The sequence below is a fragment of the Chiloscyllium punctatum genome, chromosome 7, assembly GCF_047496795.1.
Source record: "Chiloscyllium punctatum isolate Juve2018m chromosome 7, sChiPun1.3, whole genome shotgun sequence".
Lineage (NCBI taxonomy): Eukaryota > Metazoa > Chordata > Chondrichthyes > Orectolobiformes > Hemiscylliidae > Chiloscyllium > Chiloscyllium punctatum.
Genome location: NC_092745.1, coordinates 81,536,926 through 81,549,151, shown reverse-complemented (window position 1 = coordinate 81,549,151; position 12,226 = coordinate 81,536,926). Strand labels below are relative to the sequence as shown.

At 39.0% G+C, this 12,226-nt stretch overlaps 1 protein-coding gene across 1 annotated transcript in view; it reads left to right on the top strand.

Annotated features, from left to right (window-relative positions):
- Positions 1-12,226, top strand: part of LOC140479872 (complement component C8 beta chain-like) — a 56,752-nt gene that overhangs the window by 30,541 nt on the left and 13,985 nt on the right. Inside the window, exons 7-8 of the mRNA XM_072574209.1 lie at positions 6,044-6,284; positions 12,025-12,153. Of these exons, the coding sequence (XP_072430310.1) occupies positions 6,044-6,284; positions 12,025-12,153 (370 nt within the window). The remainder of the gene's footprint in view (positions 1-6,043; positions 6,285-12,024; positions 12,154-12,226) is intronic.

Genomic DNA, 12,226 nt, shown 5'->3' with positions numbered 1-12,226 from the left:
ATCACTGTGCCAACCTCCCTTCTCTCACATGTTCCAATTTGGTTCACCAACAAGCAGGGAAATTTTGGAATGCCAGTGCTCATCCAGAAGCACAACAGAATTTCAAAGATGACGCGGACACATGCCCTTCAGTTTATATTCATTGAGTGGTGAGCTTTTCTGGAACGAGCGCATGGTAATATTAGGCCAGAGATGGCATCAGCATGTGTAAGTGGTTAATGTGGTAGGATTAGTAAGATATAGCAAGAGAGCTCATTGGCCTTTGCCCTTGGAATACCGTCCCAAACACTCAATGCAACTTGTACTTATCCATAAAACATAAGATTCAGCTCATAAAGCTGATGGTGGGGTGAGGAGTGGAGCTAGTAGTTAGCTTTTATGGTAATGCATGTGGTGTCATTCAAGTGGGCTGCATTGTTCTTGATAGTGCCAAGCTTCTTGAGTATTGTTGATGCTGTACTTATCCAAACAGGAGGACAGTGTTTCATCATAATCCTGACTCTGGCTTGTAGAGGGTAGAAAGGTGCTGGTGAGGTATGTTGCGAGGTATGTTACATCCTCAGAATAACCAGCTTTAGGCCTGCACTTGCATTAAAAATATTTATGTGGCTGCTTCAATTAAGTTTTTAGTCAATGTTATTACCTAAGACATACATGGTGGGGTAATTCATGATAGTGATGGCGTTGAATATGGTTAAACTCTCATTTATTGGCTTAGTCCTTGCCTGGCATTGTTTGGTAAAATGTTACTCATAACTTAACAACCCAAGTTTTAGTGTTGCTTTTTGCCAAAGGTGTGTTTATGGTATGTTATTACATTGGCTACAGCTTGCAATGCCACACTGCATGTGGCCTTAGATTACCATTATCTGATCAGTTAAAAATGGGGTTGAATATTACGTGATCATCAGCAAGCATCCCCAATACTGATTTACTGATTGAGGGAAAGTTATTGCTGAACCAGCAGAAAGTAAGTGGTCTTAGGCCCTAACTGATTGTATGGCCTGGAGTTGTGATTATTTGTCTCCAAAAATAGCAACCATTTTCCTTTCCACTTGCTGCTACTTCAACTAGGGGAAAGTTTTCACCCAATTCCCATTAACAATATAGGAAGGGAAATGGTTGAGATTCTGAAGGGGGATTGCAGAGAGTTAGGCAGGAATTTAAAACGGAGGTCCTTGAGAGTAATGATATATGGATTACTCCCGGTACTACGAGCTAGTGAGGGCAGGAATAGGAGAATACAACAGATGAATGCATGGCTGAGGAGCTGGTGTATGGGAGAAGGATTCACATTTTTGGATCATTGGAAGCTGTTTTGGGGTAGAACTGACCTCTACAAGAAGGACGGATTGCACCTAAATTGGAAGGGGACTAATATACTGACAGGGAAATTTGCTACAGCTGCTCAGGAGGATTTAATCTAGTAAGGTGGGGAGATAAGTTCCAGGGAGATAGTGAGGAAAGATTTCAATCTGAGACTGGTACAGTTAAGAACAAAGGCAAGTCAAACAGTCAGGGCAGGTATGGACAAAGCAGAGAGCAAGGTGGGACTAATAAATTAGACCGTGTTTATTTCAATGAAAGGGACCTAACAGGGAAGGCAGATGAACTCAGGGCATGGTTAGGAACATGGGACTGGGGTATCATAGCAATTTCAGAAACGTGGCTCAGGGATGGACAGGACTGGCAGCTTAATGTTCCAGGATACAAATGCTACAGGAAGGACAGAAGGGAGGCAAGAGAGATGGGGGGAGTGGCGCTTTTGATAAGGGATAGCATTACAGCTGTACTTAGGGAGTATATTCCTGGAAATACATCCAGGGAAGTTATTTGGGTGGAACTGAGAAATATGAAAGGTATGATCACCTTTTTGGGATTGTATTATAGACCCCCTAATAATCAGAGGGAAATTGAGAAACAAATTTGTTAGGAGATGTCAGCAATCTGTAAGAATAATAAGGTTGTTATGGTAGGGGATTAAAACTTTCCAAACATAGTCTGGGACTGCCATAGTGTGAAAGGTTTAGATGGAGAAGAGTGTGTTAAGTGTGTACAAGAACATTTTCTGATTCAGTATGTGGATGTACCTACTAGAGAAGGTGCAAAACCTGACCTACTCTTGGGAAATAGGGCAGGGCAGGTGACTGAGGTGTCAGTGGGGGAGCACTTTGGGGCCAGCGACCATAATTCTGTTAGTTTTAAAATAGTGATGGAAAAGGATAGACCAGATCTAAAAGTTGAAGTTCTAAATTGGAGGAAGGCCAATTTTGATGGTATTAGGAAAGAACTTTCAAAAGCTGATTGGAGACAGATGTTCACAGGTAAAGGGATGGCTGGAAAATGGGAAGCCTTCAGAAATGGGATAATGAGAGTCCAGAGACAATATATTCCTGTTAGGGTGAAAGAAAAGGCTGGTAGGTATAGGAATGCTGGATGACTGGAGAAATTGAGGGTTTAGTTAAGAAAAAGAAGGAAGCATATGTCAGGTATAGATAGGATAGATCGAGTGAATCCTTAGAAGAGTATAAAGGCAGTAGGAAGGCAAAAGGGGGACATGAGATAGCTTTGGCAAATAGAGTTAAGGAGTATCCATAGGGTTTTTACAAATACATTAAGGACAAAAGGGTAACTAGGGAAAGAATAAGGCCCCTCAAAGATCAGCAAGGTGGCATTTGTGTTGAGCTGCAGGAGATGGAGCAGATACTAAATGAGTATCTTGCATCATTATTTAATGTGGAAGAGGACATGGAAGATATAGAATGTGAGAAATAGATGGTGACATCTTGAAAAATGTCTATATTACAGAGGATGAAGTGTTGGATGTCTTGAAATGCATAAAAGTGGATAAAACCCCTGATCAGGTGTACCCTAGCACTCTGTTGGAAGAGAGTCAAGTGATTGCTGGGCCTCTTACTGAGATATTTGTATCATCGATAGTCACAGGTGAGGTGCCAGAAGACTGGAGGTTGGCAAACGTAGTACCACTGTTTAAGAAGGGTGGTAATGACAAGCCAGGGAACTATAGACCAATGAGCCTGACGTCGGTGGTGGGCAAGTTGTTGGACGGAATCCTGAGGGACAGGATTTACACGTATTTGGAAAGGCAGGAACTGATTAGGGTTGGTCAACATGGCTTTGTGCATGGAATTGTGTCCTAATTCCTGAATTCCTCATTCTTGAAGAAGGGCTGATTCCCGAAACATCGATTCTCCTGTTCCTTGGATGCTGCCTGACCTGCTGTGCTTTTCCAGCAACACATTTTCAGCTCTGATCTCCAGCATCTGCAGTCCTCACTTTCTCCTGCATGGAAAATCATGTCTCACAAACTTGATTGAGTTTTTTGAAGGAGTAACAAAGAGGGCAGAGGGCAGAGTGGTAGATGTGAGCTATATGGACTTCAGTAATGCGTTTGACAGGGTTCCCCATGGGAGATGGTGAGCAAGGTTAGATCTCAAGGAATACAAGGAGAAGTCACCATTTGGATATAGAACTGGATCAAAGATAGAAGACAGAGGGTGGTGGTGGAGGGTTGTTTTTCAGACTGGAGGCCTGTGACGAGTAGAGTGCCACAAGGATCGGTGCTGGTTTCTGAACTTTTCATCATTTATAAACATGATTTGGATGTGGGCATAAGAGGTATAGTTAGTAAGTTTGCAGATGACACCAAAACTGCAGCTGTAGTGGATAGCGAAGAAGGCCACCTTAGATTACAACAGGATCTTGATCAGATGGGCCAATGGGCTGAGAAGTGGCAGATGGAGTTTAATCGAGATAATTGTGAGGTCACAGATTCATAGAGTCATAGAGATGTACAGCATGGAAACAGACCCTTCGGTCCAACCCATCCATGCCGACCAGATATCCCAACCCAATCTAGTTCCACCTGCCTTATTGAAGTCCATATAGATCACATCTACCACTCTGCCCTCATCAAACCTCATTGTTACTTCTTCAAAAAACTCAATCAAGTTTGTGAGACATGATTTTCCATGCACAAAGCCAGGTTGACTATCCCTAATCAGTCTCTGCCTTTCCAAATACATGTACATCCTGTCCCTCAGCCCATATCCCTCCAAATCCTTCCTGTTCATATACCCATCCAAATGCCTCTTAAATGTTGCAATTGTACCAGCCACCACCACACCCTCTGGCAGCTCATTCCCTTAGGTCTCTTTTATATCTTTCCCCTCTCACCCTAAACCTATTCCCTCTAGTTCTGGACTCCCCGACCCCAGGGAAAAGACTTTGTCTACTTACCCTATCCATGCCCCTCATAATTTTGTAAACCTTTATAAGGTCACCCCTCAGACTCGACGCTCCAGGCAAAACAGCCCCAGCCTGTTCAGCCTGTACAGCCTACCCCTGTAGCTCAGATCCTCCAGCCCTGGCAACATCCTTGTAAATCTTTTCTGAACCCTTTCAAGTTTCACAACATCATTCTGCATGCAATATTCCAACAGTGGCCTCACCAATGTCCTGTACAGCTGCAACATGACCTCCCAACTTCTGTACTCAATACTCTGACCAAGAAAGGAAAGCATACCAAATGCCTTCTTCACTATCCTATCTACCTGTGACTCCACTTTCAAGGAGCTATGAACCTGCACTCCAAGGTCTCTTTGTTCAGCAACATTCCCTCGGACCTTACCATCAAGTGCATAAGTCCTACTAAGATTTGCTTTCCCAAAATGCAGCACCTCACATTTATATCTGAATTAAACTCCATCTGCCACTTCTCAGCCCATTGGCCCATCTGATCAAGATCCTGTTGTAATCTGAGGTAACTCTCTTCGCTAGCCTCGAGATTTTTCTGATTTTAAAAGCAAGTGCCAGGCATTATATTCTGGATGCAATTCAAGTGGCCAATCTATCAGATTTGAAACAAAACACTCTTATTCATACTCAATTGATAAAGTAAAACAAATTAAAGAAGAAATTAGAACAAGTTAACTCTATTGGAAAACTTAACAGAATAATAAATTAGTTTACTACTATGCAGTAACTGTTCCAATCTAGTAACATGCCATAAACACACCCTTGGCAAAAGGCAATTTCAGAAAAATAGATTGTCTTACAGGCATTTCTCCCTCCCAGGGGGAAAAACAACAAGAGAAAACTCTGAGAGAGAGAGTGGCAGGGTGAGATATACTTCAAGATCCAGCAACTGCTACTGAAAACTAAAATTAAAAATCCTGTTTCAGTGGGAGCTTGATCCATTCTGGCTGCTTCTATTGTTCCTACTTTTAAAAAACATCCAAGACCTCATAAACTGTTCATTCTAATAGCTCTTAGTACACTGTTTGGCACCTCTCTCTCAAACATCTTTCACAAAAAAAACTGAGACAATGTACACCTCTGAAAGACAAAGTATCATAACGTTACCATGATATTAACTGTCAGGCAGCATTGTTCATGTATCAACTGATGCGGCAGGGAATAAAAGTGTCTGGGACTGGATTTTGTATAAACACAACAATCTTTGTTTTAACTAGCACCTTATGAACCGGCACTCTTGATAAACCAGCAAAAATTATATACATCAAATACTGCCAAATTTACTGTATTATACTGTCCAATTGTTATAGTTTTTAAGTTTATATATCACAATGTAAATATACTTGCTGTTCAATCAAATGGCCCACACAAAATATCAACGGTTGATTCAGTTTCAAGTCAATTTCTCCTCAAGTACTGCGATCAACTGCGATGTCCAAGTAGTCAGTTGAGGGTGTGAGTGAGAAAGCTCTCTGCTGGTAAGTTTTACTTAAGGCAAAGTTGCAATATTATTGAAGTGATGTAAACTTTAAGTAACAATGATGTGTATATCCCCTGCAATATGTTTCAATTACTTAGTGTCTGTTTTTACATTGATTATGTGGATCTCTTCATTATCCAGAATATTTAATTAACCAGCTTTCTCCTGGTCCCATTGGTAATAAAACATTTATTGCATATACACAAGTGTGCTCAGGTGTGGACACAATTTGAAAAATTCACTACTCATCTTCTCCAATCATTGTTTATTCTGATTCCTTTTCAGAGAAAGAAAATGTTTCATTCACAATTCTCACTCCAAGTGGCTCGGTTTAAGATCAAACCTAGGGGACTCATGCTCCATTATGACTTTTTCCAAAGAATTAAGCAGCTGCCAACAGTGTACAGTTATGGAGAATACAGGGACGTCTTTAAGGACTATGGAACCCATTACATGAGTGAGGGTACACTTGGCGGAACATATGAATATATTTGGGCAGTTAACAAAGAGCAAATGCAGAAAGATGGTATGTTTTTTTTAATGCACTGAAGTATTGAACTGCAGTTTTTCATTTTGAGGACTAAGGCATTGTTAAGTGTAAAGGCACTTATCTTAGTGCTATTGTGGTGCAGTAGTAGTGTCCCAACCTTTGAGCCAGAAAGCCCAGGTTAATCTCATATGCTCCAGAATTGTACCAAAACATACCTGAACAGGTTCATTAGAAAACAACTAGACATTTGTCTTATTGATAAGGGTAGTGTTCTGCTGTAAGGGGCTATTTCCTGTTATTCAGTAATTCCTAGGGAAGACCAAGGAAAAAGTGTGAGCCTAAAATCATATTTCAGGAATGTGTGCTGTCATTTTGTTTCTGACACTCCAGTTCTTTAGTAAAAGTCCCATTTCTTGAAAGCATCCTCTTTGATTCCTCGTACTTGGTTATCCTGACATGATGCATCATCCCCATGAGAACTGAGTTGGTGAAGAAAGTAACTGTAATAACCTCAGTTCCTTAAGCTCCTCTATTGCTATGCTGAAGGAAATTGCAAAGACCTGCATTGGATTTTCTCATGATCTTCCTTGTTATTCTTTGGTAAGATTTTGGCAACCAGTAATGATCAAAGTTAAAAATCGCACAACACCAGGTTATAGTCCAACAGGTTTATTTGGAAGCACTAGCTTTCGGAGTGCAGCTCCTTCATCAGGTGGTTGTGGAGTATAAGATCATATTTATAGCAAAAGTTTACAGTGTGATGTAACTGAAATTATTTATTAAAAAAGGCCTGGATTGTTTGTTAAGTCTCTCATCTTCTAGAATGAACATATTGGTTTCAGTTCTTCCATATGTAATTCGCAGAATTTGTTTAAAGTTACATTCTCAAGTGAACTTTAACAATTGGTGTCATGTCGGCCCAGATAATGCATTAAAGGTGTGAGGTGCTCTGTGTGAAACTGGCTGTGCCACAATGTTCAGACTGATTCTGTAAAAAAAAGATTTACAGAATCTTACATGGATTCATGCAGTTTTTGAGTAAAATACAATGTAATTCTGCAAGCACAAATTCACCCCACAATTGTAGATGTGTGTGTGAATATAGGTTTTGCTATAAATTCTGTGTCTTATGATCTTGTACTCCACAACCACCTGATGAAGGAGCAGCGCTCCGAAAGCTAGTGTTTCCAAATAAACCTTTTGGACTATAACCTGGTGTTGTGTGATTTTTAACTTTGTACACCCCAGTCCAACACTGGCATCTCCAAGTAATCATCAAGAATATCTTTGATAGAGGACAAATCATTGAAAATTCTTCTAATGGAGAGGATTATCATTTGGAAATGCACAGGTTAATCACTCAATTTCAATTATCAAATTAGTGTTTTCCAAAATTAAAACATGAGTCCGAATGTCGGGAAATATCAGGAATGATTTAGACTTAATGCCCTGAGTAAAACATGAAATCAGCATCTTGGATTCCATTATTCATTATTAATACATTCCTTTATTTTCTATAAACTTTTGACATCAACACATTTAAAATTATGTGTTCCAGAATCCATAAGAAAATAAATTTCAATGGATAGTCTGTCAGGACAGCAGTAATTTTCTTTTATTTTTGCCATGTCAGTAGATATTTCCATGTTTAGATTTTCTTTTTGAGCTCATCGAATTGTGCCCAACTATATTAAAATGAAGATAAAATCATATTTTCACTAATGTACCAGAGAAGCTTGCTTCTTCACTGTTGGAGGATTGCTGCTGGAAGATGATAAAATGTATTCCTTTGCAGCTTAAGAGAGCTGAATGATATAGTTTAGTTAAAGAAGAATTCTGATCTTTTATATATGTATCTATGGAGTCCTGCAATGAATGCATGGGACTCTTATTCAAACTAAACAGGTGTGACTTCAAGATCCAAAAGTAATTACACAACAGCTTTGGAATTAATAAGATTGTCTGTTTCCCTCCAAACTATTTTCCTGTGGTTGGATTGAAAAGATCATAGATAAGAATAACATTTGGATTGTACATTTCACACAGAAATGTTCATTTGCAATGTACACTGGAACTTATTATATTTTTGTGATTGCTTGATTGAAATGAAAAAACATGGATGAAATTACTCAGCCTAAGTCCAATGAGTGACAGTAAAGAAGAACCTAGCTTCAGAGTCTGTATTTACTGGGGATGATGGATGGAGGGAGAGGTGCAGTGTTCAATTTCAATAGGCCCTTTGTTGATTGTTTTTCAACTGAAATATGAGATTGAAAATCTAAAGCCAACAAATGCAGGAAATCACCAATGTTGAAATCTGGTAAATATCACGAAATGAGTTGGAGATTCCATAAGGAGTGAATATGATCTTAAAATTGCAGCTAGGACATTTAAAGTAGAAACCTGGACAATTTTCTTCCACAGTGGAAATCTAGAACTTTCTGTGCTCACAATCTGCATTATCAGTCAACTTAAATTTTAAAAATCAAGATTGCTAGATTATTATGAATAAATGGTAACAGAAACATGCAAAAAAGATGAGTATAAGACCATAAGATATAAGAGCAGAAGTTCACCATTTAGCCCATTGAGTCTGTTCTGTTGTTCAATGAGATCATCATGTTTGATGGAGTCATAGAGTCATATAGAAACAGACCCTTCAGACCAACTCCTCCATGCTGACCAGACATCCCAATTTGACCTAATCCCATTTGCCAGTATTTGGCCATGTCCCTCTAAACCCTTATTATTCATGTACCCATTTAGATGCCTTTAAGTGTGGTAATTGTAACCATCTCCACCACTTCCTCAGGCAGCTCATTCCATACATGCACCACCTTCTGCGTAAAGAAGTTACCTCTCAGGAACCTTTTAAATTCTTTCCCTTCTCACCTTAAACCTATGCCCTCTAGTTTTGGATTGCCCTATCCTGGGGAAAAGACCTTGGCTATTCACTCTATCCATGCCCCTCATGATTTTATAAACCTCTATAAGGTCACCACTCAGCCTCCGATACTGCAGGTTAAAAAGCCCCAAACTATTCAGTGTCTCCCTTTAACTCAAACCATCCAGTCCTGCCAGCATCCTTAAAAAAATTTTCTGCACCCTCTGAAGTTTAACAACTTCTATAGTTTAACAACTATAGAAAGGGCTTATGCCTGAAACATCAATTCTCCCTTTCCTCGGATGCAGCCTGACCTGCTGTGCTCTTCTAGTGCCATACTTTTCAACTCTTTCCTATTGGAGGCAACCAGAATTGTACGTTGTTTTCTAAATGTGATCTCACCAATGTCCTGTACAGCCACAACATGACACCCCAACTCCTATAGTCAATGTTCTGACCAATGAAGGCAAACATACCAAATACCTTCTTCATTATACTGTCTACCCGCGACTCACTTTCAAGGAACTATGCACCTGCACCTCTCATTCTCTTTGTTCAGCAATATTCCCCAGAGCTCTACCATTAAGTGTATAAGTCTGCCCTGGTTTGCCTTACCAAAATGAAACACCTCACCTTTAGCTTAATTAAAATCCATCTGTCACTTCTTGGCCCATTGGCCTATCTGATCAAAGTTCCCTTGAACTTTGAGGTAATCTTCTTTGCTGAACACTACACCTCCAATTTTATTGTCATCTGCAAACTTACTGACCATGCCTCCTTTATTCACATCCAAGTCATTTATATAAATGATGAAAAGCAATAGTCCCAGCACCGATTTTTGGGACACACCACTGTTCACAGTCCTCAAATCTGAAAAACAACCCTCTTCCACCACCCTCTGACTCCTACCTTCATGCCAATTTTGTATCCAATTGGCTAGCTCCCCCAGATCCATGTGATCTAACTTAACTAACCAGTCAACCATGCAGAATTTTATCAAAGTTTGCTGAAGTCATTACAGACACTGTCTATTGTTCAGTTTCACTTTTCTGCTTTACTGCCATAACCCTTAATTCTCTCACTGATTAAGAATCTGCCAGTGTCAGCTTTGAATATAGTTAATGACCCAGCCTCACCAGCCTTCTTTGGTAAAGAATCCCACAGATTCACAAACCTCAGAGGGAAGAAATATTTCCTAATCACTATATTAAATGTATAATCTCTTATTCTGAGATAATGCCCCTTGATCCTCAATCTTCCCACTTAGAGAGACAAACTGTCCTCATGTACCTTGTCCAGTCCTCTAAGAATCTTGTGTAACTCAATAGGGTTGACTCTCATTTTCCTATATTTCAATGAATATAGGCCAAATGTACTCATAAAACAGTCCCTCTATGTCTGGTTTCAACCTGGTGAGCCTTCTGTGGACTGCCTCCAATGCCAGTAATTCTTTCCTTAAGTAAGGGTCTCAAAACTGTTCACAGTATTCTAGCTATGATCAGACTAATGCCTTGTGTAGTTTTAGCAGAACTTCCTTACTTTTATATTCCATTCCCTTTGAAATAAAGGCCAATATTCCATTTGCCTTCACTATTACCCAATGAACTTTGATGCGAGCTTTTTGTGATTGTGATGATGAAGACTCCCAAATCCCTCTATGTGTAACTTTCTGCAGTCTTTTTCCATTTAAATAATGTTCAGCTCCTCTATTCTTTCTGCCAAAGTGCAGAATGTATAGGTGAGGTTAACTGTCATCTAGTTGAGTAATGGAATGTGCTCAGGAAACTCAATGACCTAAGTTTAGAGCAGTTATGCTCAAAGACAACCAAGAGAAAAATGGCCAAAGATTGAATAAAGATTCAACTTTGAAGGAATGCACATATCCACAAATTACTATGCACATATGAAAGCCATTCATTATTTATACATTTATTTTTCTGATGTGTAAAAATGTTAATGGAACTAGAAGCTTCACTGGAAGAGTTGATACATTATCTATAGTGATTTGAAAGGAATGTCATTTTGATTAAAGGTGGACTTCCATCAGAATCTCTGAGGATCAAATAGAGAGAATTCATCTAATGACTTAATGATTGATGGACATGAATGGAGACAGAATGATTATATTTATAATTGTAACATATTTACTATATTGCCCTTATAATGTTCCAAAAGTCTTGTAAATCATAGGGAAGAAGTTTGTAGTCATAATGACAGTGAATTGTCTGTAATAATTCTTATTACTGTTAGGATCCTAACAACAACATTTTCATATGCAAAATTAAACACATAAACCCAGACGCTAATGTCAGTGATTTCATGTTCCTCTATGAAGTGCTGTTTTTGAAATGCTCACAGTTAGAAATCTTTTGAAATCATTTGCATTGATGCAAATTTTCATTTGTTGTGCTGTTAGTCGAGCTACATAAACACTTCAGAAAGTCATGGCTTGTAGCTACTTAACAGCATATTAAGTAACAACCAACTTCTCTGACACTGAAAAATTAATTTTACATTGTGAGATGGCATTCTGTAATAAAAATTATAAAACTTTTAAATGGCAAAATTTTCTTTTATGTTTAATGTTTTCATTTTCTGTAACATTATAAAACATGTGTGATAAATGTGCTCGCTTCTTCCTGGTTTGCTACCTGTCCTCATTGTGATTGGATTTTAGTCTCCTGATGGCATCAGTGTTGCTGCTAGAAATTCAGCTTGCAGCAGCATAATCTAATGTTGGAAAAGGCAAAATCCATGTCACAGAGATCAGCTATCTTTGAGGTCAATACTGAGTACTGTTGCGTCATTACTTACTACAATATTCAGGCCATGAACTTAATTACAAATTATTCAAATATTGACTGACAGCATTTATCTTCTTTTAATCTTTAGGTTACACATTGGATGATGCTAAAGACTGTGCAAAGGCAGGATTTAATGTAGGGGCAAACATTAAAGGAGTCTATGTTGCTGTTGACGTCAATGCTGGAGCTTGCAGTGGGCTTCTGAACATTAAAGGAGGTACTTCTAACATAATAGGTTTTCACAAAGTTAATGTGGCATTTGTCCACTATATATTTTATTTTAACTCATT